At 50.3% G+C, this 25,419-nt stretch overlaps 1 protein-coding gene and 1 pseudogene across 2 annotated transcripts; both read left to right on the top strand.

The window, feature by feature from the left end:
- The first annotated feature begins 1,077 nt into the window (after positions 1–1,077).
- Positions 1,078–25,419, top strand: CCDC61 (coiled-coil domain containing 61). Of its 2 annotated transcripts, XM_037147620.2 has the most exons (15): positions 1,094–1,120; positions 11,705–11,750; positions 12,279–12,437; positions 12,703–12,785; positions 15,647–15,804; positions 16,884–17,045; positions 22,227–22,437; positions 22,529–22,611; positions 23,292–23,461; positions 23,568–23,643; positions 23,892–24,034; positions 24,128–24,206; positions 24,374–24,431; positions 24,893–24,971; positions 25,099–25,419. In XM_037147620.2, coding segments are annotated over exons 2-15 (1,560 nt in total). In that variant the 5' UTR covers positions 1,094–1,120; positions 11,705–11,749; the 3' UTR covers positions 25,197–25,419. The 2 variants fall into 2 exon arrangements, with proteins under 2 accessions (XP_037003524.2, XP_037003515.2); XM_037147629.2 differs by lacking the exon at positions 11,705–11,750 and having other exon boundaries at positions 1,078–1,120.
- LOC119051096 (uncharacterized) lies at positions 11,127–11,227 on the top strand (annotated as a pseudogene).

Genomic DNA, 25,419 nt, shown 5'->3' with positions numbered 1-25,419 from the left:
ACCACTAACCTGTAAGTCAAACTGCATGAAAGTTTTCACAAATTCCCCCCAATTGTAGATGGCATCCCCAATACTGACTTGTAAAGCTGAAACTTTTAAAAAAGTCTAACGACTGAAAAAAGTTCTGTTAAGCTTGCGAGAGGAATGATAATTTACTTTTCTCTCTGGAGATAAGGATGTTGTGAAATAAGTACGTGAAGCCAAAAGAGTAGGAAACATATCACAGAGGTGGGTCAGGCAGTAAATTAATAAAAACATTACGTTATCATCTTTTGGGATTTTGCAATGTTTGCGGTATTTGTCAGCTCTTTCAAATATGTAATTTGTTGTCGTTTCATGTGCAAAGTAATTTGCATGTTCATACCCTATTTTGTGTTTGTGATTTTGTATTCTTTTTCTTAAAGAACGCCCCCCTCATTCTATAAGCTCCATCCGCCCTGCTGCTGCCTCATTGGCACAAAATACGTGTCGTTCTCAAGCTTTGTGGTGCGGGGCCAGTGGCTGTACTTGGAGTCTGTTTCTTTGAGGGCAAAATGGGGATCATAACAGCGCCTACATTGCAGGGTTGTTAACTTTAAATAAGCCAAGGCCTACAAAGTACTTAGAGCGGGCTGGGACGCTCCGAGCGCTGACAGATCTCAACCTGTCTTTTTTATGTTAATAGCACTTGTGTAGCTTTCCAACAACGGCCAATATCTTCCCGTGCGCATGCGCGTCCGACACTCCCACTTCCCCCTGAGCCTTTTCTTCCCGTGGGCTATGCCTGCCCTGTCGCAGGGGGTGATGGGCGGAGTCAAGTGGCTTTTTCCGGGATTTCCTCCCCTCTCCAAGGAACAGCCCTTTTCCTATGACTGGGGTCTTAATGATTAGTTCGTAGTGATTGGAAAGATGATCCGATGACCCGACCCATTTTGGAACTTCTCTTCCGAGTTGGCCAATTGCAAGCTTTGAAGGGCGGGTTCTTCTTTGGGGCGGGACAGAGTGACGGGCGTCTGTTTGACTAATAGGAACTTGGCTGTAAGTAACGCAGAGCCAATCAGAAGTGAAAAAACCGGATCTTGGGGCGGGGCTGGAGCTTCGGCAGTTGAACCGCTCGCGAGGAGGGGTGGCAGTGAAGAAGGTGAGCGGCGGAGAGAGCCGCGGGTGCGCGGGGTGGTTTGGTGATCCCGGGGGGAGGGGGTGCTCTTGGGGAGAGTGGGCTGCGGCGGGCAGCTGACCCGGCAGTGTGGGATTCGGGAGGGGGCGTGCTTTTCAATACGGGTGGGTCCTTTGATGAGGGTTTTTGAAGCAGAGAGCAGACTGAGTCGTAGGAGGTTTTGTATTTGTCAGGAGGTTTTTTTAATGAAGAAAGTGTGTAAATCAGGACACGGCAGGTGGTAAAATATCGAAATGCACTTGTAATATAGCGATCTAATGGGAAGTTTTAAGGCAGAGAATTAATACAACGCAGTATGGGGGGTGTCTCTGCTATGAGTTATAAGTTTTGATTTGGATGGAAGGCATGTGTAGAAGCAATATTGAGGAGGGAGGGAGTGAGGCCTCTGCAGATGAGGGTGTGCTTTAACGAGGTGGAAGGCATAGCCTTTACTGAGGGCTTACCATGTGCAAAGAGCATCTATCAAGTATTATGTGAATTAACTCTTAAACTTCTTAACAACCCTGATGTTAAGAAAATAAGCTGTGCCCTTGGGATCCTTGAGTTTGAACCTTGGCTTTGCCACTGGCCCTTCCATTGAATATCAAGGTGGCTTGGGCGAGTTCTTTACCCCTTGTGCTTTTGCTTCATCATCGGTAGAACAACCTCTTCTCCGACTATACCGCTCACCTAATGGCCTCACGTAGCTTTGGGGCCTCAGATAGTCTTTACATAGCGATATTTCCACGTACTCCCCCGTGAACTCCAGAGTCAAGTACCCAATAGCTGATGCTTCTCTGTTTGGAAGTTCAGCTGACATCCGGACCTTAAACACTTATCCCAAATCAAACTGTGGTTTCCCCCCTTCAACCCCAAAGCCAGATGATGCCACTTCCATTCTTCCAGGAACTCAGGACAAACACCTTAGAATTGTTCTTCATTCCTTCTTCTCTCACTCACAAGAGCCTTGTCAGTCAAACATACCCAGAATCCAGCCGTGTCTCACCACCTCCCGTACTACCTGGTCTGATCTAAGCCCTCGCCTGTCCTTGGTCTTTGCAGTGAGCTCCTCACTGGGATCCCTGCCTGTCCCTTGACCCCACATACAGGAGGATCTTGTTTAAACAAAAGTCAAGTGGTGTTGCTGCCCTGTTCAGATTCTCCCCTGTCTCTCACCTCATGCAGAAGTCCTCAGCAAGCCCAGGAGGCCCCACCTGATTCCAACTCCCCCTCCTCCCTGCCTTTAATTCCCACCACTCCCCCTTGCTCACCTTGCTTCAGCCACTTTGGCTTCCTCTTGTCACTCAGACATAGTAGCTACCATCCCACCTGGAGAATGTACTTGTTGTCCCTCCTGGATTACATTCCCCCCAAATGTCTAGCTAGATCGCTTCTCCCTCACCACCTTCACAGACAGGTCCTTGCTGACCACCCAAGCTAAAGTAGCTTCTGTCACTCCCTGGCCCCTGGCCACGTGGTTTTAGTTTTCTTCATAAGACCACCACATGACATATATTAGTATTTGTTTGTATGCACTGGGATTCTTCTTTTCTATTTGAGTTATTATTTATTTCTACTTGTAATTGAATTTATTGGGGGCATTGATTAATAAAATTACATGCTGCATGTGTACAATTCTATAAAACATCATCTGTATATTGTAGTGTGTGTTGACCTTTCCAAGTCAAGTCTCCCTCCATCACCATTTATCCCCTTTTACTCTCTTCTACCTCTGCTCCCCTCCCCCGTAATCACCATCTGTTGTCTGTGTCTATGATTTTTTTTTCCTTGATCCCTTCACCATTTCCACCCACTCTTTCCTCTGACAGCTGTCAGTCCGCTTTCTGTATGTAGTCTGTTCTATTAGCTTATATTGTTCATTAGATTCCATATATGAGTGAAAGCATATGGTACTTGTCTTTCTCTGCCTGGCTTATTTCACTTAGCATAATATTCTCTAGATCCATCTATGCAGTCTCAAAGGGTAGGAGTTCCTTCTTTTTTATAGTTGCTTATTATTCCATTGTGTAAATGCACCACAGCTTGTTTATCCACTCATTTACTGATGGGCACTTAAGCTTCTTCCAAATCTTGGCTGTGGTAAATAATGCTATACAAGGGTGCATATATTCTTTCAAATGAGTGTTTTGGGTTTCTTTGGATATATTTTGAGAAGTGGAATCACTAGGTCATAAAGCAGTTCCATTTTTAATTTTTTGAGGCAACTCCATACTGATTTCCACAATGGCTGTACCAGTCTGTATTCCCACCAACAGTGCGGGGGGGTTCCCTTTACCCACATCCTTGCCAACACTTACTGTTTGTTGATTTATTGATGATAGCCATTCCAACAGATGCGAAGTAATACTTTCATTGTGGTTTTACTTTGCATTTCTCTGTTGATTACTGACATTGAGCATCTTTTCATATGTCTGTTGACCATCTATCTGTGTGTCCTTTTTGGAGAAGTGTCTATTCAGGTCAATTGCCCATTTTAAAAATTGGATTGTTTGGTTTTTTTGATGTTCAATTATATACATTCTTTATAAATTTTAGCTGTTAACTTCTTATCGGATGTATCATTGGTGAATATGTTCTCCCATTCAAAAGATTGTGTTTTCATTTTGTTGATGGTTTCCTTTGCTGGCAAAGATTTTTTTGTTTGATGTGGTCTCGTTTGTCTATTTTTTCTTTTGATTCCCTTGCCCAAGGAGATAACTCAGAGAAAAATACTGCTATCAGAAATGTTTGAGAGTTTACTGCCTATGTTGTCTTCTAGAATTTTTATGGTTTTGAGTCTGACATTTAATATTTAATCCATTTTCAGTGTATTCTTGTGTATGATGTAAGAAGGTGGTCTAGTTTTTTTTTCTTGTATGTATCTGTCCAATTTTTCTCAATGCCATTCACTAAATAGCCTATTTTTACCCCATTGTATGTTCTTGCCTCCTCTGTCAAATATTAATTGACCATAAAGGTATGGGTTTATTTCTGGACTCTCTATTCTGTTCCAGTGATTTATATTTCTGTTTTCTATGCCAGTACCATGCTGTTTTGATTACTATGGCTGTGTAGTATAGTTCGATATCAGGTAGCATGATTCTTCCAACTTTGTTCTTCTTTCTCAAGATTGCTGTGGCTATTTGGGGTCTTCTGTGGTTCCATATAAATTTTTGAGATACCTGTTCTAGTTTTGTGAAATATGTTATTGGTATTTTGATAGGAATTACACTGAGTCTATATATTGCTTTGGGTAGTATGGACATTTTAATGATGTTAATTCATCCTATCCATGAACATGGTATGTGCTTCCACTTATTTGTAGCTACTTCAATTTCTTCCTTCAGTGTCTTATAATTTTCTGAGTACAGGTCTTTTACAACCTTGGTTAAATTTATTCCTAGGTATTTAATTTTTTGATGCAATTATAAATGGGAATGTTTTTTTAGTTTCCCTTTGTGATAGTTCATTATTTGTACATATAAAATGCAACTGATGTTTGGATATTTATTTTGTATCTTGCTTCTTTACTGAATTCATTGATCAGGTGTAGTACTTTTTTGGTAGAATCTTTAGGGTTCTCTATATGCAATATCATGTCATCTGTAAATAATGGCAGTTTTATTTCTTCCTTTCTAATTTGGGTGCCTTTTATTTTTTCTTCTTGTCTGATTGCTGTGGCTAGAATTCCAGTACTATGTTGAATAAGAGTGGTGAAAGCAGATATCCCTATCTTGTTCCTGATCTTAAGGGAAGCACTTAAGATTCAGATTCTCTGCTTCAGTTTTGGAAGATTATATGTTTCTAGGAATGTCTCCATTTAGCCCATGTGTTCCCATTTGCTGGCATATAGTTGGTCATGATATTTTCTTACAATCCTTTGTATTTCTTTGGTGTCAGTGTTATTTCTCTTTCATTTCTTATTTTATTTATTTGGGTCATTAAAAAAAGATTTTATTTATTTATCTTTAGAGGGGAAGGGAAGGAGAGAGGGAGAAAAATATCGATGTATGGTTGCCTCTTTTGTGTCCCCTGCTGGGAACTAGCCTGCAACCCAGGCATGTGCACTGACTGGGAATAGAACCGCGATCCTCTGGTTTGCAGGCCTGTACTCAATCAACTGAGCTACACCAGTCGGGGATATTTGGGTCCTCTTTTTTTCTTGATGAGTCTGGTTAAAGGCTTGTTAATCTTGTTTATCTTTTCAAAGAACCAGCTCTTAGTTTCATTGATCTGTTGTGTTTTTTTTAAGACTCTATTTATTTCTGCTCTGATCTTTAATATTTTCTTCCTTCTACTCACTTTGGGCTTTGTTTATTGTTCTTTTTCAAGTTCCTTTGGGTCTAAAGTTAGATAGTTTATTTGAGCTTTAACTTGTTTCTTGAGATAGGCCTGTAATGCTATGAATTTGCCTCTTAGGACTGCTTTTGCTGGTCTCATAGATTTTGGATTGTTGTGTTCTCATTTTCATTTGTTTCAAGGTATCTTTTGATTTCTTCCTGAATCTCATGGTTAACTCATACATTGTTTAGTAACATGATATTTAGCCTCAATGTCTTTGTGTGTATTTCAGTTTTTTTCTGGTGATTGCTTTCTAGTTTCACACCATTGTGGTCAAAGAAGATGCTTGATATGGTTTCAGTCTTCTTGAGCTTATCAAGACTTGTTTTGTGTCCTAATGTGTGGTCTGTCCTAGAAAATATTCCATGTGCACTTGAAAAGTATGTATATTCTGCTGCTTTGTGGTGAAATGCTCTGAAGATATCAATTAAATCCTTCTGATCCAGTGTGTTGTTTAAGGCCTCTGTCTCCTTGTTGATTGTCTGACTGGAAGACGTATCCATTGAAGTCAATGGGGTATTGAAATCCCCCACCATGACTGCATTACTGTCCATCTCTTCCTTTTTGTCCATCAAGATTTGCTTTATATATTCAGGTGCTCCTATGTTGGGCACATAATGTTTACAAGAGTTATGTCCTCTTGTTGGATTGCTCCCTTTATCATTATGGTAGTGTTCTTCTTTGTCTGTTACTATATTCTTTGTTTTAACGTATTTTGCCAGATATAAGTATTGCAACCCCAGCTTTTTTTTCCTTTTCCATTTCATCTACCTCTTTATTTTTAGTCTGTGTGTATCTTTCATTTTGAGGTGGGTCTTCTTTTCTTGTCCATTCAGTCCACTGGGATTTTTTAAAAAAATTTTAAAAGATTTTATTTATTTATCTGTAGAAGGGAAGGGAAGGAGAGAGGGAGAGAAATATCAAATGTACGGTTGCCTCTCATGTGTCCCCTGCTGGGAACTGGCCTGCAACCCAGGCATGTGCCCTGACTGGAAATCGAACCGCGATCCTTTGGTTCACAGGCCCGTGCTCAATCCACTGAGCTACACCAGCCAGGGCCCACTGGGATTCTTAGGCTCCTCCCACTAGAGGGCTGGCTCCATGTGATTTTAGAACTTGGCACCCAGAAGTGCACATAGGTGCTTAAAAGGTGTTACTTGCGATTCCCAGTCAGGGCACATGCCTGGGTTGCAGGCCAGTTCCCAGCAGGGGACGCACGAAAGGCAACCATACATTGATGTTTCTCTCCCTCTCTCCTTCCCCCCTTCCCCTCTAAAGATAAATAAATAAAAAATAAAATCTTTTTAAAAAAAAGGTGTTACTTGTACTATATATAGCACCATTTTTGGTATTTCTTGTGGGGGAGGGATGTTGTCTCCCTGTCTCACAGAGCAGAGTTGTTGAGCTGGGAGGGTCTTGGGTGGGTCTAGATGGTGATAATGAACTGGGCAGATTGTGGCGGCCAAGGGCAGAAGATCTCAGTTCTAGTTAGTGCTGGGGGAGTGTGTAGGAAACGAGATTCCTGGGCCTGCCCCCGGAGGTCTTGCTTCTCGAGTTTTGGGACCATTCCCAAGAGCCCTCATTTCCATTAAACATCCAAGGTGATGTGAAGGTCTGTGACCCTCACTGAGCCAAGTGGGCTGTTCCAGAGCTCTGGCTGGTGCTCTCTCATCGTTGAACCCCTCCTCTGTGGCAGGCCCTCTGCTGGAGACACTGTGATCGAGACAGCCTCTCACCTAGCCTGGCAGTTGGGGCGGCTTCCTGCAGGGGTGGACGATGGAGCTGAGACCTGGAGGGTGACGAGGAGTGAGCTGAGGGCAGAGAAGCCCTTGGCTGTGTCTCCAGTGTCCAGGCCCCCACTCCTCGGCGTCGTCCATTAATTCACAAGCTGCCCCTGACCTGTGCTTGGTCCTGAGTGCTGAACAAGCAAGAATGATCAAAATAGCTCTTTCTCACCGCTTCAGGTCTGGCAACGAATCATCCAGTGGTCGAGCACGTGGTCACAGCTGACTGCATGTGAGACACTGTTTGAAGCGCCTCACATGTATTTAGTGAATCCCCACAACAGTCCTATAAGGTGGGATCCCTGCTTACTGATGGGGAGAGGCCCAGAGGGGGTAAGTGCCGTGGCCAGGCCCACACTGTGGGTAGGTGGTGGAACAGGATTCCGAACCCGGAGTCCCAAGCCCGTAGAGTGTGCTGTGTGTAAGGTGTGAAGCCACTTTCAGATTAGTGCTGGGAGGGAAAGGGACAGAGAGTTATGGGGGGACATGGAAGGTGGCCGGGAAAGGGCACCTGGGTAATGACTAGGGGGACAAACATTCCAGTCCGCTGTGGGGTGCTGGGCAAGCCTCAGTTTTACCCTCTGTGAAATGGGGGTGGTTACAACACCTTCCAGAGAGCAGAAGTAAGGGTGAGTCTTTGATAAATGTGCCTGGTCCTTATCTAAGGTAAAAGCTTTTGAGGGAAAGTGTGGGCGGGGCGTCTGGACACCGCATGGGGTTGTAGTGGGCTGCAGTGTGCACTGTGGAGGTCTGGAATGTGGGGTGTCCCAGGGGGCTTTTGGACCTATATGTTCTGGGGGCCATTGTGGAAGGCGTTGGTCCATTCTGGGGAGCACCAGGCGAAGTGAGGCGAGGATTCTATCCAGCTTAGATTCACCCACGTGGTGGGATGTGATGTCAGGATAGGGGCCTGGCTCTGTGTGTGTGTGTGTGTGTGTGTGTGTGTGTGTGTGTGTGTAAGAGTCCCACTAGGTCATGGCTGGGCTGACATATGTGGTGGTGGTGGGTGGGGCTGTGGAGAGTGGGAAGCACCCTGGGGTGGGGGCCGCCAGGGGTGGGGAAGTGTCCCTGTCTGGCGTGGGACATGGTGCTGAGGAGTTGTCTTCGGGGAGTCCAGGGTGGAGGATTGTCAGCTCCGGCCCTGGGGTGAGGGCTGGGAAGTCTGCGACATCCCGGGGAGTGTAATTTGGGAGGAGAAGCCAGGGGCGGAGCTGTAACACTGGAACCCAGAGGGGGTCACCTGAGTGAAAGGCCAGAGGGCGAGGCTGGGGCTGGGAAAGTGTACGTGTGCAGAAGCCACGGTGTTGTGAGGCCCCGGACATGGGGTCCGGTATGTGGGCCAGAGTGGGGCAGTGTGCAAGGTTGAGGTGCTGACTTTGGGGTTGACTAGGGCAGAGCCTTAAAGACACAGCTGGGATGCTGGGACGTGGCCTCTAGAAGCTGAGGCGGGGAAGAGGAGCTAGGAGAGACTTGGGACTAGAACACAACCAGCCACCAGGAAGGGCCACTGGTCACAGGTCACGGATGGAGGATGCAGGCAGAAGGACAGGGTCAGCTGGGGGTCTGGGGAGCTGGGGGGTGAAAGGGGGCGCAGAAGGGAGGGAGGGACTGCAGGCTTAGGGAATCCCAGGGTGGGGGGGGCTGGTGGTGTTCAGGAGGGTCTCTCCAAAGGAGGGAGAGGGGGAGAAGGGTTCACACAGGATTTGGGAGGGAACAGAATCCAGGTAAAATATGTGGATGATGGGATGCAGACTGAAAATGGGGTGTGTGAGCAGTAGAACCTTGGGATATGCAGGCAGAGTCCTGGTGGATTAGTGGGGGCAGAGAGCAAAATTCAGAGAAACCCCAGGAGAGCATGGGCGCTGCTGCAAGAAGGGAAATGTACCCCCCCCCCCCACCTCCCTGCCTCCTCTCTCACCAAATCCGGGAGATCGGGATGGAAGGAAGGGACTTGGGGAGGGGAGGGAAGGGGAGGAGTCCTGGGAACTAGCAGAAGAGGGGCGGGACTGGAGTGTGGAGGGCGGAGGTTCTGCAGAGGGGAGGGAAGGGGAGCCCCGGACCTCCAGGCCGTCTGGGGAATGAGCGATGGGGAGTTGGGGTCAGGAAGGGAGGGTCGAGCTTGCAGGGTGTGAGATTTATTCCATCAGCAATTGTTGAGCGCTCACCACGTGCCTAGAAAAGGGCTTGGGGAGGGAGTGGGCTAAGTTAGTGGCGGTGAGGGAGGCAGGTGTGTTAAGGGAAGGGTTGAATTCGGGGGGAACATTCAGGGGTTTATAGCTGGTGATTGAGGGGAAGCTAATGTTTCAGGGCACCTGGATTTGGAAAGGCCCTTATTATCCAGTGAAGGGCGGCCATCTTTGGGGTGAGAATGGAGGGCTTATGTGGGGGAGTGGGGGGGAGGAGAGCTGGAAGGTTGCAGCAGGGTTGGGGTGGGGCGGCCCCCTTCCTCCTCTGTCCCCTCCCGGGAGTTAGGTACCACAGGTGGGGTGGTAACGGAACTCTGGAGTAGTGCGGTTCTCCCAGCGCGTGTTTCGCAGCTGCTTCCAGCGCCTTGGTAACCGAGATGGCGCCACCGCTGATTGGCTGGTGGAGTCTGAGGGCAGGCCAGTGGGCGGGGTCTAGTGCACCTGTTGGGCAGGTCCAGCATTGCCCAGCGACCAGGAGATGAGGGATATGTTGAAATGTGTAGATGCACAGACCTCTGAACCTCTCAGGGAATGAAAGCACAACTGTAAGAGTGTAAATGTTCAAAGGAAAGCGGTCTCCAGATTTTATGAGCCGCTCTAAGACCAGAGACCCCTCCAACAAATAAAGTCAAAGTGAGCGCCTCAACAATTGCTTGAGTCTAGGGACAGGTGCCTGTCAGGACGCGCGGGGCTTAGACGGTTGTCACCGGGTCTCTGAGCAAGGGGACCTGTAGATGAGCCTGGCAGTGGTATTCGGGAAGCCCCCAAAATTAATTGCAGAAATACAGGAGTCTATTCATTTATTTGGGGAGGGTTCAGAGATCTCATTAGATTCTCAAATGTGCAGCAACTCGAAAACGGCTAAACATCACTGACCTAGAACTTCAGGGCTCATCCTTTCTCCCTGACAACATGTTTTCTGATATCAGACCTCAGGAGGGGCTGCCTTGGCACCGTGGGAGGGCGCAAGGAGGTGGTGGGGGAGAGGAGATCAGGCATTGGAGAGGCCCCCATGACCAGCGTCGTGGGCAGTCCTGGGTGGCTCTGGGCAGGGCTCAGAGCCCTGAGCCTTCGTTTTCCTGAGCCTCAGTTTCCCTGTCTGCACACTGGGGAGGGAATGGGCTTGCCTCGGCTCCGTAGTCCCTGCCAAGCTCAGAAGCAACAAAGCAATAATAATAACGGTGAGATGCTGGTAGGTACTGAGTGCTTGCTCTATGCTGGGCGTGGCTCAGTTTCTCCGAGTGTTTTCACGTGATTAGTCCATTTAATTCTTGCACCGTCTGAGGGGATGGGCACTGTTCTCCTACCTAGTTGTCCCGCACGGACATCACCTGGCCCGTACACCTCCGCTGCATCGCTTTCCGCCTCCCACCTCCTCGCGGCCCTCCTTGCTGTGCTTAGAACAGACTACTCACCTTGGGACCTTTACCTGGCCGTTCCCTCTGCCTGGACGCTCTTCCCTAGGCACTCATCTGGCTCCCTCCCTCCCTCCAGGCCTCTGAGCAGAGGCGCCTTCCCTGGTCACCTTAGCCAGAAGAACAACCCCCACCTCCCAGCATTCCATTTTCCCCCCTACTTGACATTTTTGTGCCTCTAACTTGTTGCCATCCTCAGTAAGGGTGGGACTGTAATCGGATCCCTGAGCCCCAGCACCCAGGGTGGCATGCGGTTTAAAGATAAGGGATCTCGGCACCTGCACTAAAATTGGAACAATACAGAGAAGACTAGTATCACCCCTGCACAAGGATGACATGCCGATTTGTGAAGTGTTCCATATTAAAAAATAAATAAATAAAAATAAAGATAAGGAATCTGGCTCCAGGAGAGGTTAAGTAACCCGCTCGTGTCTGTGCACGCCGTAGCTGAACCTGGACTTGACCCCAGGCAGCCTGCGGCTCCCATCCCGACTCAGCCCCTGGACTCCAGGCTGAGGTGGAGCCCTGACTCGCTTCCGGCTCCTCCAGTTGAAGAGCTGACAGTGAGTCGTAGCTCTGCTGGCCGAGAGAAATTCCTGTGCTTACGACAGACTAATTAATAAAATCAATTTTAATTCCGCGTGAGTGATTTACGTGTGTCATTGATAATATATAGTGCTGGGTGTTCTCTCAACGTGGACGATTTTCCCTGGACGGTCAGTCATGTGGTCGCTCCCTGGCCGCCTTTAGTTCTCTACTCAGATGTCAGCTTCTCCCAGAGCCTGCCCTGCCCCCCTCTGTACAATCTCTGTCTCACCTCAGTACTCTCTGTCCCCTTTCCAGCTGGATTTTTCTCTGCAAATGTTTGCTGATCGATGAGTGAATATTAGTAAGTATATAACAAGTATAGGGATTAATAACTAATAGTATTAATCACGATTGTCTTTTTTTTAAAAAGATTTTTAGACAGAGGGGAAGGGAGGGAGGAGAGAAACATCAATGTGTAGTTGCCTCTCATGCGCCCCCTACTGGGAACCTGGCTCGCAACCCAGGCATGTGCCCTGATTGGGAATTGAACCAATGACGCTTTGGTTCACAGGCCAGTCCTCAATCCACTGAGCCACACCAGCCAGGGCTTAATCATGATTCTCTTTTGGGGAATTATATATGCCATCAGCCAGCATGTACTGGGCATAGTCATGTGCAGGACACAGTTCCGAGTGCTTTTATGTGTTCAATTTAATCCTTATGGCAACACTATGAGGTCAGTGCCATTGTTATACCCATTTTCCAGATGAGGAAACCGAGGCACCGTCTCTTTCCTAAGGTGCCACAGCTGGTAAATGGTGGAGCCAGGAAATGAAATCTGGCCTTCCGGCCCCTGAGCCTGGGCTCTCTGTCTCATCCCCTCCTCCAGTGACACTGGCCATGGACCAGCCAGCCGGCCTGCAGGTGGACTACGTCTTCCGGGGTGTGGAGCACGCCGTGAGGGTGTTGGTGTCTGGGCAGGTGCTAGAGCTGGAGGTGGAGGACCGGATGACGGCTGACCAGTGGCGGGGCGAGTTCGATGCCAGCTGTGAGTGTGCCTGCTGCCCTGGGGGGGGGCGGGGGTCGCCTGCTCTTCCTCGGGGTCAGCTTCGCCAAGGAGATGAGCCCACCTGGGATCCTGCCCTCCTGCCTCTTCTGCCTGACCAGAGAAGTTCTACGGTCGGGAAGGGGTGTAGGGCTCATTCCTCAGGCCAGAGGCGCTGGGGGCAGGGAAGGTCGGGGAAGTTTGGAGGCCTGGCCCTTGGATGGGGCGAGTAGTCAGACCTCAGGATGAACTTTCCTTCCCCACTCAGTCATCGAAGATTTGACTCACAAGACAGGGAACTTCAAACAGTTCAACATCTTCTGTAACATGCTGGAGTCAGCCCTGACCCAGGTAGGGACCGGGGCTGGGGCTGGGGCGGGGAGCGGGGGAGGTTTCTATCCCCTGGATGCCTGAGGGGTAGATGCCCATCTGATAATGTATTCAAGACCTTCTATCTTATCCTTCATAGAAGGGGCGGGGCTATCTTTTCTTTCCCAAATGTAAATGGCTCATTGATTCTGATGAGCGTTATTCTCATGAAGAAAATTCAGTTCACAGAGAAATATAAAGAAGACAGGAAAAATCACTTCTCTGCTAATACTCACTCCTGGTGATATTTTGGTGAAAATCACTCTGGCCATTTCTCCATTTCTCTGTTTGTGAACTTCTGTGAGCATGTGTGTGTGCGCGTTTAGATCTGTAATTATCCAGGGTGGGGCTAAAGTAGATTTACGAAACAGAGTTTATGAAACTACTGTGAGTATATGAAAGAGAGTTTACTCTTGTATTAATGTTTATTAATTATTGTGTTATTTTCCACATGCACATCTGTGAACCCACTTCTGCCCCTCCCTGTGTATAGTTGCTGTATTTCCCAAGCTATTCCGTAACCTGCCTTTGAAAGATTGAACAGTATTTCATAACAATGTGGTCACATCCGTGCACATGGCGTCGTTCATTGTATCGAACCGCTGTCGGCACGGAGATGCAGCAGCGAACGAGGAGACAAAGGTCCCGGTCTGCATGGAGCTGACATTCTAGTGGGAGAGACAGTGGAAAATCAAGTCCCGTCAAGTAGTTAAAAGTAGTAATAGGGGAAGAAAAGCAGGTTGAAACTTGGAGTGTCAGGGAATGTTATTCGGGTGTCGTTTCAAAACTGGGGACTACCTTACTTCTCTGACCGCAAGTAAAATGTGCACCATATAATTGCAACAGAAGTAGTGTGTGACTTAGAAAGTGAGAGTCCCTTGTAAGTCTCTTCCTGTCTCCCAGCCCAGACTGTTAACGTTTCAGTATCTATGGATGTGATAGCGCCATCCCCAGGAGCGGGGAGTCGAATTCAGGCCGGTCAGTGCCACATACTAGCCAGGGCCTGGGCCAGCTACTGCCCCTCAGTGCCTCAGTTTCCCCATCTGTAATGTGGGGTGACAGTAGCCCCCATTCCATAATCTTGTGAAAAGTAGATGACTTCTATGAAAGAGCTTGGAGAAATGCCCGGCTTATAACAAGAGCTACACAGGTATCGTCTGTTTTTATTATTAACGACGTTTGAGTTTGTCATCCTTGTTAGTGGTTGCTTGGCGTTTCATTGTGTCCACTTGCCATGATTTCTTGAACCCTGTGGTTCTGAAGCACTTTGGTTTCAAGATCCCTTTATCCTTTACATAGTTGAAAAATTATTGAAGATGCCACTGAGCTTTTATTTATGCAGAATTTATCTACCAATATTAGTTGCCACATTATACATGAAAACAGAACAATTTAAACAGATCTATGAATTTATTTAAAAATAACAATAATAAGAAAACTATCATATGTTAACCTCAATAACATGTTTATGAAAAATACAACTTCTAAAACAAAACAGGAAGGAATGTAGCACCGTTTTACACGTTGGCAAATCTCTTTGAGGTCTGGCTGCATAGAAAACTCCTGGATTCTCCTGTGCGTCCCTGCCTTCAGTCTATTGTGATAGGTTTCGGCTGAAGTGTATGCAGAACAAAACGGCCCTCAGTAGATATGTAGTCGGAAAGGGAGACCTCTAATAGCTTTTTCAGGTGGTGCATCCTTCTCAGCTCACACGTTACAGCTGGACAGGTGGGCTGCAGTGTGGAATCTGAAGCCATAGCAATGAGCTGTCCGTATTCTGTGATGAAACCTGCTGGCATGTCTCACCCTTTGCCCGGGTGTTTTGCCCGTTTTGTAACATCACACGTTGGTCCTTTGGAAACACGGGTGCAGGGGTTGTGCAGCTCTTCCAAATGTCGCCACGTTTCATTACACAATGTCAGGAAGTCGCGTTTGTCCCTGTCCTCACTGGTCGCATCAGGAAAGCCTGTCAGCATCCAGAGGCTGTCGAGCAGACGGCGGTAGGCACAAGGTTCCCCAAATCCCAGTTTTTGCGCTGACATTTGAGTGTTATCATTGGCAACAAACACTGTCAGCTCTTTTTCTGGACGTGGCAGGCTCCCCGCGTTCATTTTTGAGAAAATGCCGAATAGCCCCGGTTCTGTCAGGTACAAATAGCGTTTTGTGGGGAAGTGGCCTCCTCGCGAGGTCACACCTGCTTTTCCTGAAACAGCGGTTGCACTTAGGTGTGCGCAGGAGGCATGCTTCTGAGTTTGTCACGGACTCGTGCAAAGCCGTGTACGCAACCGTGGAGCTGCAGTGAAATTAGTAATTTTTACAGCATCATAAGAGCCTCCCAGGGTTCCTTTCCTGTCATCTCTCTCTCCCTCCCTCCTGCCCACCCTGCCCCTGAGACTTCGTGGCACTGAAGAGTACAATGACCACTAGTATAGTTGTGCCGTTGGCTGAATTTCTGCCAATGGGCACTGGCATATTTACCCATTACTTTTGCACCATTAGTGCAAATGTCAACACAGCGAAAAGGGCAATGACATCTTCGTATCATTATGCAAATTGTGTCAACCTCTTGGACTCCCTGAAAGGGTCTCAGGGACCCCCAGGGGTTTGTGGACAGTACATGGATAGCCACAGTCCTAAGCTGTCCCCTGTGGCTGGGCATTTAGGTTCTTTCTAGTTTGTCTCTCTGATGAGGTCCTGGTACCAGCACCTTGGACAGGGCCACGGCGCGCCTCAGGCGCAGTGTAGGAAATAGCCCGGAGAAGGCGGCCCAGGTGTGCGGGTTGTGTGCTCTGGGCACGGCCACGTTGGGTCTTGTGGCAGCTCCGCCCACCCTCTCCCAACAGAGCAGTGAGTCGGTGACCCTTGACCTACTGACCTACACGGATCTGGAGTCCCTGCGGAACCGCAAGATGGGGGGCCGCCCAGGCCCCTTGGCCTCCAGGTCGGCCCAGCTCAACTCCAAGCGCTACCTGATCCTCATCTACTCCGTGGAGTTTGACAGGTGGGACAGAGGGCTGGCCCTAGGTCCAGGCTGGTGGGTGAGAGGGAGGGGATGTGGTTAGACCTCAGGACCCCCCATACCCAGCGCAAGGTAGGGACGTTGTGTAAACCTGGCTTTTGTAATCTTCAGTGTTGAGATTTGTATCATTTAGTATAGTGTTCAGTTACAAGTAGCAGGATAGCTGTTACCAGTGCCTTAAACAAATAAATTTGTCACTTAACAAGATGTCTAGGTAGATGGTGGCAACTCAACAGATTTATAAGGAGCTTCTGGCTCCTTATGGGATTTTTGTTTTGTTTGTTTGTTTGTTTCTTTTGTCATCCTCAAAGTGTTTGCTTTTTGATTTCATCCGTATCTCTTCATGGTCACAAAGTAGCTGCTGGACCTCCTGGCATCGCATGTGTATCAGAGCAGGAGAAGGAGGAGCAGGGCTGTGTTTGCTAGTGGCATCTACCCTTTTTGTCAGGAAAAGAAAAGTGTTCCCAGCAGACTCCCAACAGATCTCCTATTATGTTTGGCCAGAAATAGTCACATGGCTTTCCCCATGTTTGGCCGGAAGTGGTCACATGAAAGGGATGCTGGGAAAGTGAATGCCTGGCTGTCCGTCTTTATGGCAGGAGGAAGCAAGGGAGGAGGCCTCTGGGAATGGTAGTTGGGCAGCTGAGGAGAGCATCTGCTCCCATTGTTAGTAGCTCCTGGATGTTCTAGTGGGAAGTTATCCATCTGCTCTGAATAGCACCCGATGGAGCAGTTCATCAAGGTGCTCTGCTTTCCTCCAGCCAGTGGGGACCCAGGTTAGGTCATCTGGAGTCTCCTGCTGTGGAATCTCAGTTAGGACTGTGCTTGGCTGCAAGTAACATGGCCCAGCGCTTCCATGATTGTTATGTAAGAGGTTTTGGGGGAGGCTGACTGGTGCAAAGGAGGCAGGGAGGGAGCTCCAAGTTACCTTTGGAATTTAAGTCTCTAGGAGTGTGAGGCTTCTGGAACTGCACGTTTTCCTACCCTAAGGCGCTCAGGGGCAGGTAGATACCCTCGGGGGTTCTTGGCCTCTGAGATGCCCTGGTTCTAATCCTCCTCAGGATTCACTACCCGCTGCCCCTCCCGTACCAGGGCAAGCCGGACCCCGTGGTCCTTCAGGGCATCATCCGCTCACTGAAGGAGGAGCTGGGCCGCCTGCGAGGGATGGATGGCCAGGACCCTCGGGACACCAGGGATTCTGAGATCTGGCACCTGCGGGAGCAGTGAGTCTGGGAGGGGTGGGCAGTTGGGGCTGAGGGGGGGTAGGGGGGCAAATCCCATCATGCACCGTGGGGTCCTGTGCTCCGCACTGTTGGGAGTGCACTGGTTGCTCATTCACTGAATATTCTAAGCTCTCCTCTGTGCCCTCCTTGTGCTGAGTGGTGCTGGGAACACAGTGGTGACCGAGACAGTCCTGGCCCTGCTGTCCTGGGACTCTCAGACCCATGGGCGAGACAGATCTGTGCAGATGCAGTGGGCGGGGTGGGGGGGTCTCGGAAAGGGTGCCTGACCCAGTTGGGTAATTCCAGACCAAGGGAACGACATGGGTGAAGACAGGGTGGGAGGAAGGGCCGTACCCAGTGCCTCTTTTATTCTGATCCCCTCCCTCACCCTGATGTGAGTGACGGAGACAGGGGCAGGTGGATGTTGACCACATAACCACCGAGGATGTCACTGCGAGTGCAGGTGGAGTTAGTCAGGGAGGGCAGCCTGTGCCTCAAAGGCTGTAACAGGAACCGACGGGGTCTTGGGGAGGGTCAGAGGACGGGGTGGGGAAGAGTGTTCTAGGCAGAGGGAACAGCATGTGCAAAGGCCTTGTATTAGGTGGGCTTGTGGTGGGAACAAGGGGGCTGGAAGAGTGAAGCGAAGCGAGCAAAGGCTTTGACATATTGAGTGCCTGCCGACTGCTCTGGGCTGAGGGGGAGCTGCATTGGGGGCTTGGTTTCCACCTGGAGGAGGCCCCACACGTTGGGGGCGGCTAGTGTTTTCAATAGTAGTAGTAGCAGTAATAGTAATAATCAGTAGTGAGAGGAGTAGTACTACCAGTCGTGAATGTTTCTGAGCATTTAACTGGCTGCCAGGGACTCAGCTCAGTGCTTCATGATTTTAATGCATTTAATGCTCACAGAGTAGGCATTACTGTTGTCCCTATTTTACAGAGGAGGAAACTGAGGCCCAGAGAAGTTAGAGAACTTGCCCAAGGTCACACACTGAGTAATGTGGCCAAGTTGGACTTGAATCTACACACAGCCAGCACCAAGTCCCCTTGGGTTCCCCAGCCACTGTGTACTGTTGGCAGCTGCTAGCCCAGGACTGAGTGAGCCCTCAGTGCTGACGGGGAGAACCAGGCCTCTCCCCTCCCCGGTGTGAGAGCTCAGAGGGCTGCAGGACCCTGCGGGTCCTCCTGGAGGAGCTGTGAAGTGCTGGTATCAGGATACCCTTTGCCCTCCATTCTTGCTCAGGAGCCGCCCTCAGGCCTGGTGGGTGCGGGCGTGCGGGCATGGGATTCCCAGGATGGCCACGAGGTGGCGCCCTCTGCACTGAGATCCCACAGCTTGACAGTGGCTTATTATTTTTCCTTCCCAGTTTGGAGTTAGGTAGTTTGGGAAGACGCCAGTATTTATTCGTTCATTCATCCAGCACTTACCGAGTTCACGCTGTGTGCTGGGCACGCCACCCGGCACTGTTAATGTTTATTGAGCTCTTAGTGCCAGGCCTGGTCTAAGCGGTCTTCTGAGAGTCCTACAGAGACGTGAAGTGACACTGCCCCAGGTCACCCAGCTAGTAATGGATGTGGGCAGCTTGGTCACAGAGCCCACCTAGTGGCCAGACACCTGGTGACCGTCCTCATGGGGGGAGGATCCGGACAGGAAACACTGATAAACACCAGCTAGGAAGGGAGGAAGGAATGTACGGACAGCCAGGACAGCTGAGAACAGGGATATGACTAGCCCCGGTTGGGTGGCAGGGACCGGCAGGCTTCCCTGGGAAGTGATGTTTGAAGGATGGGTGGAGTCATTCCCTCCTGGAGGAGGAGGAGAGTTCTAGGAGGAGGGAGCTACTTTTGCCAAGAGAGGCTTGGCTGGAGCCCCCCAGAAGACGGAGGTGGGACGTGGGGGGAGGGGAGACCTCCGCGGTAAGGGGCCGAGTGGGAAGCTCCTTGAAGAGTTTGGGGGAGCCACAGATTTGGAAAAATATTTCATTAGGAAAAATTTCCAACACACACAAAAACAGACAGTATGTACTTGTGCCCCGGCTCCAACGGTTGTGACATTTTGCCCATATTGTCTGACTTGTGTCCCCACCTTCCCCAAAGAAGTGAATGCTAGACATTTCTCTTCTGTAAACGCTCAGTATGTATTTTTATCATACAAGGGCATTTAAAAGAAAAACACAAACAGTGTTATTACATATGATGAAGTTAAAGATTCCTCACTGAGTGTGTGTGTTGACACTTCTCTGATTATCTCACAAATGTCTCTTGGAACTGCCTTTGTGTGAATTAATCCCAAATACAGCTACACTTTGCAATGTGTGATGTGCTTCTTAAATCTCTTAATTAATTAGTCTCCCCTTTTTTTATGCTACTTATTTGTGGAAGAAGGCAGGTATTTGTCCTATGGAGCTTCCTATAGTGTCAATTTTGTGTCCATGGTTAATGTATTGCCCTGTTTTTCATATTTCTGGTGAAGTGGTTATCCAGCCTACAGGCTAATGAGATTCAGGGTTTTGAAAGACACCTTCTGTGGGCGGGGGCTGTGTCCCCGCATTTTGTCGGGGGCTGCGGGGGCTGCTGGGACTGACTCAGTCCTATGTGGAGAGCTGGATCCTTCTCTCTCTCTCTTTTTTAAGATTTTATTTATTTATCTTTAGAGGGGAAGGGAAGGAGAGAGGGAGAGAAACATCAATGTATGGTTTCCTTTCATGTGTCCCCTGCTGGGAACTGGCCTGCAGGGAACTGGTCTGCAACCCAGGCATGTGCCCTGACTGGGAATCGAACCGCGATTGTCTGGTCCGCAGGCCTGTGCTCAATCCACTGAGCTACACCAGCGAGGGTGGATCCTTCTCTTATGAAGTTCCCTTCTGTCCAGCACCTCTTGGTTGTTCTCATTTGCATTTCCCTACTTACCTGTGAGGCTGAGCACTTTGTCATGTGTTTAGCAGTCTTGCGTTTCCCCTTCCTTGTGTGAGTTGCCTATTCACCTGTCATGTCTGTTTTCTGCTCATCTATTTCATGTTGGTTTCCAGTTCTTTATATAGACTAGATTTGTTAATTTAGATTTGTTAATTTGTATGTTTTTCAGAAACCTTCCTTCCCTCCTTCCCTTAGCCTGTTCACTCTCTTAATAGTGTCTTTTGAGAAACAGCAATGTGAAAGAGAACATCATGCATTGGTTGTTGGCTGCATGCGCCCCAAATCCAACTAGGGAATCAAATCTACAACCTAGGAATATGCCCTGACTGGGGATTGAACCTGCAACCTTCTAACGCATGGGACGACGCTCCAACCAACTGAGCCGTCTGGCCAGGGCTGCAGGTTACTGCTTGTAAGCCCCCAGCTGGAGACTGGGCCTGCAACCAGGCATGTGTCCTGACTTGGAATCGAACCGGTGACCTTTTGGTTCGCAGGCAGGCAGGCACTCAGTCCACTGAGCCACACCAGCCAGGGCTGCAGGTATTCTTTTCAATGCTCCTATTGTCTTTGGCCAGTAGGAACACCCTCATTTTGGCCCCTACATCATGTTGAAATGACCCCAGTAATCTTTGATGGCCTCCTTGTTCTCTGGTGTGTCAAAGCGTCTTGAACTTTCTTGCACCTTTCTAGTCTCAGAATTGGTATAAGGAATTTTCCCAAGGAACTCTGGTTTCCTTTAGTGGGAAATTGGATTTAGAGATAACAGTCTGGTTGCTAGGGTGCTCTTTCCCATTGGGTGGACACTGCTTTCACACCCTTGTAGTGGAAAGAACAAGAAAGTAGATACATTTTTAGAAAAAGAAAAATGATGTCTGTGTTGATTTAACCTCTTTTATGTGTGTCTTTTTCTCATACTGACAGTCTTAGTTTCTAGTAATAGTAACATGATCATTCACTTTCTTTATCCTAATAATACCAATATAGTTACTAATAATAAGGGTACTGAATGAGGTTCAGGATTTTTTTGCAGTTTTTTTTGTCCGTAGGCTATTTCCTGCTTGCTGAAATAAAGTTCTTTTTTTGTCACTTGACACCATTCTCCACGATGCCACTCCTTCTGATTTAGTTAGATGTGTTTGAGCCAGTTTCTTTGAAAAATTTTAGGGATTGCTTTTGTTCAAGTTTACTTATATAAATTATTTTCATAGTTCCAAATTCAAAGCAAAAAAAGAGGGTACATTCAGAGGCTCATATTTCTTTTGCCACCTCTGTTCTTTTTAAAAATTTTGATTTATCCTCATATATTTTTGAATATATATATATATATATATATATATATATATATATATATATATACACACACACACATGAGCATATATCACTCTAACTCCCCTTTTAATTTTTTTAGATTTTATTTATTTATCTTTAGAGGGGAAGGGAAGGAGAGAGGGAGAGAAATATCAATGTATGGTTGCCTCTTGTGTGTCCCTTGCTGGGAACTGGCCTGCAACCCAGGCATGTGCCCTGACTGGGAATTGAACTGTGATCCTCTGGTTTGCAGGCCCGTGCTCAATCCACTGAGCTACACCAGCCAGGGCCCCCTTTTTATTTTATGTAAACAGACATACTAAACATTCTTCTGTACTGTGTTTAAACATATCTTGGCTATCACTTGGTGACAAGAAATAGCAACCTTCCTTGTTCCTTCCTCCAGTTGTGTGGTACTCAGTTTGGTGCCCTGTACCACAGACACTCAACTAGTTCTTTGTTGGTGTTTGGGTTGTTGCTCCTCGTTTGCAATCACAGTGCTGCCAGCAATAGCCTTGCCTGTGCATCCTCTTCTCAAAGAAGGGTTTCAAGCACTGTGCATCTGCGTTTTAGAAAGCCCTCTGGTGAATGGGAGGCAATGAGACCCGGCTAAGGGGTCAAGGGGAGGCTGGGCTGGGGTCAGCATCTCAAGGTCAGGCTTTGAGGTTATAGAGAAGGACAGGTCAGCGATATGTAATTAGAACTCAATGCAGCTGTGTGCGCCCGTGGTCTGGATGGGGGTGATGTGGCCGTGTTCCTTGTCACGTGAGAGGTAGAGGAGGGGAGGTGATGGGACCATGGAGGCAGCCGGGAGTGTGGGGGGTCCCCTCCTTTGTGGGGGAGGTGAAACGATGGTGTGTGCCCACTTCCGTGGAGGAATGGGGACGAAGAGATCATGCCCCTCTGCTCCCCCTCCCGGCCCCCCAGCTCTCGCTTTCTCCTCTTTATTCCCTCCGCCTAGGGTGTCGCGCCTGGCTTCTGAGAAGCGAGAGCTGGAGGCCCAGCTGGGCCGATCCCGCGAGGAGGCTCTGGCTGGGCGGGCGGCGCGCCAAGAGGCCGAGGCGCTGCGCGGGCTCGTGCGTAGCCTGGAGCTGGAGCTGCGGCAAGAGCGCGGTGTCGGTTACCGCGGGTCCGGCCGCCGCAGCCAGGACTGCCGCCGCCTGGCCAAGGAGGTGAGGGAGCGCGGCGGCTGGCAGGGGCGGCCTTCGGGGACGCAGACCTGGGCCACAGACTGGACCTCTGCGCCCCTGTCCATTCCCGCAGCTGGAGGAGGTGAAGGAGTCAGAGCGGAGCCTGCGCGCCCGGCTGAGGACGCTAAACGGCGAGCTGGCCACTTACCGGAGGGGGTGAGGGGCGTGGCCCTGCTGGGCGGGGCCTCGGAGCGGCGGACCCGGCCTGTGGGTGGGCCAGGGGCTGGCGGGGCGGAGTCTGACGGAAGTTGGGCGGGGCCCGTGCTGGACAGAGTGGGTAGGTGGAACCTGAGAGTGGGCGGGGACGGTGGGGTAGGAGGGGCCTAGTGGATGCGTCCGCGGTAGAGGACGTGGAGAGTTGGGAAAGGTGAGTGGGGTCTGGAAAGACGGGCAGGGCTTAAGGTGGCAATCAGGAGGTTGGTGTTGGACAAAGGGACGGGGAAAATGGCTGGGTTTAAAGGTCCAGCGAAACGAGAAGGGCGTGGCCCAACAGGTGGGAATCTGGGTGATTTCTGCAGGTTTTTGTGGGGGGAGGGGGTGGAAAATTGGTGAGGGAAAACCAGGGAACTATGGGAAACCTCAGGGGAGAAGGGTCAGGTGAAGAAGGTGGTCAGAGTGCAGGGAAGTGACAGGTGGTGCTTTTTGGAAGGCGTAATGGGGCGTCGCGAGGGGCAGAGCCTGGGAGAAGGTTCCTGCAGGGTCGTATAGATGTGCGAGGGGGTGAGTATCTAGAAACTGATGAACCTGAAGGTTAGAAGATGGTGAAGTCTGAGAAGAGGACTGGGATAGAGTTGTCACGGCCCGTGAGAGCCTGACAATGGGACCTGCGCTCCCAGGAGACGGACTCCGCCAGTGGTGCCGCGCCCAGCCCGGGAGGACCGGGCTTCGTCGTCCCGGGAGCGTTCCGTGTCCCGTGGCCGCGGCGCTGCCCGCTCCTCATCCCGGGAGAGTGGCCGCGGGGCCCGGGGTCGAGGCCGCCCCGCCTGCCCCTCGCCCTCGCCCACAGGTCTGTGCCAGCCCTGCCCTGCCCGTGGGAGGGGGTGGGACGGATAATGGGGGCATTATCCTGTGACCGCAGCCTCTTCTGTCCACACCCTCCCACTCCATCCTAGGTGGTCGCACGCCCCGTTTTGACCCCACAGCCTTTGTGAAAGCCAAGGAGAAGAAGCTGAGAGAGATCAAGATGAAGTTAGCGTCCATTTCCTCCTCACCTGCCCATACCCCTCCCTGCCCCTTTACCTGGTCCTCTGACCCGAACCCTCGTGTCTCCCGGTCACCCATTCGGTCTCCACCACCTGTCACCTGGTCCATCTCTTTCCGTCCCTCGCGTGACCTCAAGCGAGTCACCGGGCCTGGCTGTGACCCACAGGGGCGCAGCGAGGCCCTTCCCCGAGTTAGCGGGGCGCACAGGCATGCGTTTCGTTTCGGTTCCCCAGGCAGCAGCGTCAGCGGAACCGACTGGGCAGCGGAGGAAGTGGGGACGGGCCGTCCGTCTCCTGGGCTCGTCAGACTCGTCCCCCTGCCTCCAGGACCGGCCGAGGGGACGCGGCTAACCGCTCCCGAAACCGCAGCTCCTCGGGTAACGGGCCGGAGCACGGAGCGCGCTGGGCCGGCTGGAGGGCTGGGCGGGACGGGCGAGCGCGGGAGGCTCACCGTCTCCTCCTCCCTCTAGTGGACAGTTTCCGCAGCCGCTGCTCCTCTGCCAGCTCCTGCAGCGAGTTCGAAGATTTCCCTGAATCCCTTCCTAGAGGGTAAAACTTGGGCTGGCGGAAGGGACCGCCAACATACAGGCGTCTGGGGAGACTGGGAACAGTCTGTTGCAGGCACATTGAGTGAGGGAGCTTTGGAACCGCGGAGGAGGGTGAGGCGGGAGGTGCCAAAGACTCCTCCCATGGGTCCCCAATTCCTCCTTCCGCAGCTCTCGCCGCCGCCTCGGGAAGCCCCCCAGTCCCAAAACCTTGAGTGGGTCCAGTACGGTGAGTGTCATTCCTCAGGCCTCGGGGGAGGCAGGGGCAGCACCAAACCACCAGAAGCCGATGCGTTGCTCCCTGATTTCACTGTGGGGAGCAGGTTGCCAAGGCGCCTGTGAAATGTCCCTGGAGGGGGAGCGTTTTGAGACCACTGGACTGCAAGGGACAGTGGGCGCGGGGCGCGGGCAGAGGACGCTGGTTAAGAGCATCACAATGTGTGTGACTCCAGGGTCGTTAGTGACTCAGCCTCTGCCTCAGTTTCTCAATCAGTTAAATGGGGATGCTAATAGTATTCATTTCAGATGAGTCATCTCAGGTTTTGATGAAGATACAAAGTTATTTTATATGGGTGCCTGGCAGGTGTCAGCTCTTACTTTTTTTTTGAGGTCCTTAGGTTCAGAATTTCTGATGGGATTTGGGGGGCAGGACTAGAGGGAGGGTGCTGACCTCTCTCTTGCCTCCCCCAGCTGCAGAAGTCCACCCCCGTGGAATGTGGGCGCCATCAGAGACGCCTGGCCAATTCTGGGGGCTGGGTCCCCACCAAAGGTGAGCCCAGGACTCCAGGTCTCCCCCTCACATGCCCCAGAGCCTGCTGGGGTGGTACTGAGGACATCGGCACTCCCGGTGGCCTAAGGCCCCGAACAGCTCGCCACACCGACGCCTGCTTTCACAGAGTACGGCTCCGACTACCAGGCCGCTGACATGGCCGAAATAGACGCCCGCCTGAAGGCCTTGCAGGAATACATGAACCAACTGGACACGCGGTCCTGACTTGGTAGAGGGATCACTGTCCCTTTAGCCCCTATCCACCCTGGATTTGGCGTGTTGGAGGCGGGCCTGGCGTGTCCTTCCAGCGCCACCCAGGCCCCGCCCCTCCAGGTGCTCTTGGGGTCTCAGGTGTGTGAGGCCCTTACACACCCCTCCGGCTCCCTTGGGCATTGCAGGCTGGGAGGGAGGGTCTGTGCCTTTTGTAAATAAACGTATTTGTCCTTGG

This window comes from Artibeus jamaicensis, unplaced genomic scaffold (assembly GCF_021234435.1).
Source record: "Artibeus jamaicensis isolate MK-2021 breed Jamaican fruit bat unplaced genomic scaffold, CSHL_Jam_final contig_1526, whole genome shotgun sequence".
Taxonomy (NCBI): domain Eukaryota; kingdom Metazoa; phylum Chordata; class Mammalia; order Chiroptera; family Phyllostomidae; genus Artibeus; species Artibeus jamaicensis.
The sequence above is the reverse complement of the archived record's forward strand: the minus strand, read 5'-3'. Positions and strand labels throughout refer to the sequence as shown.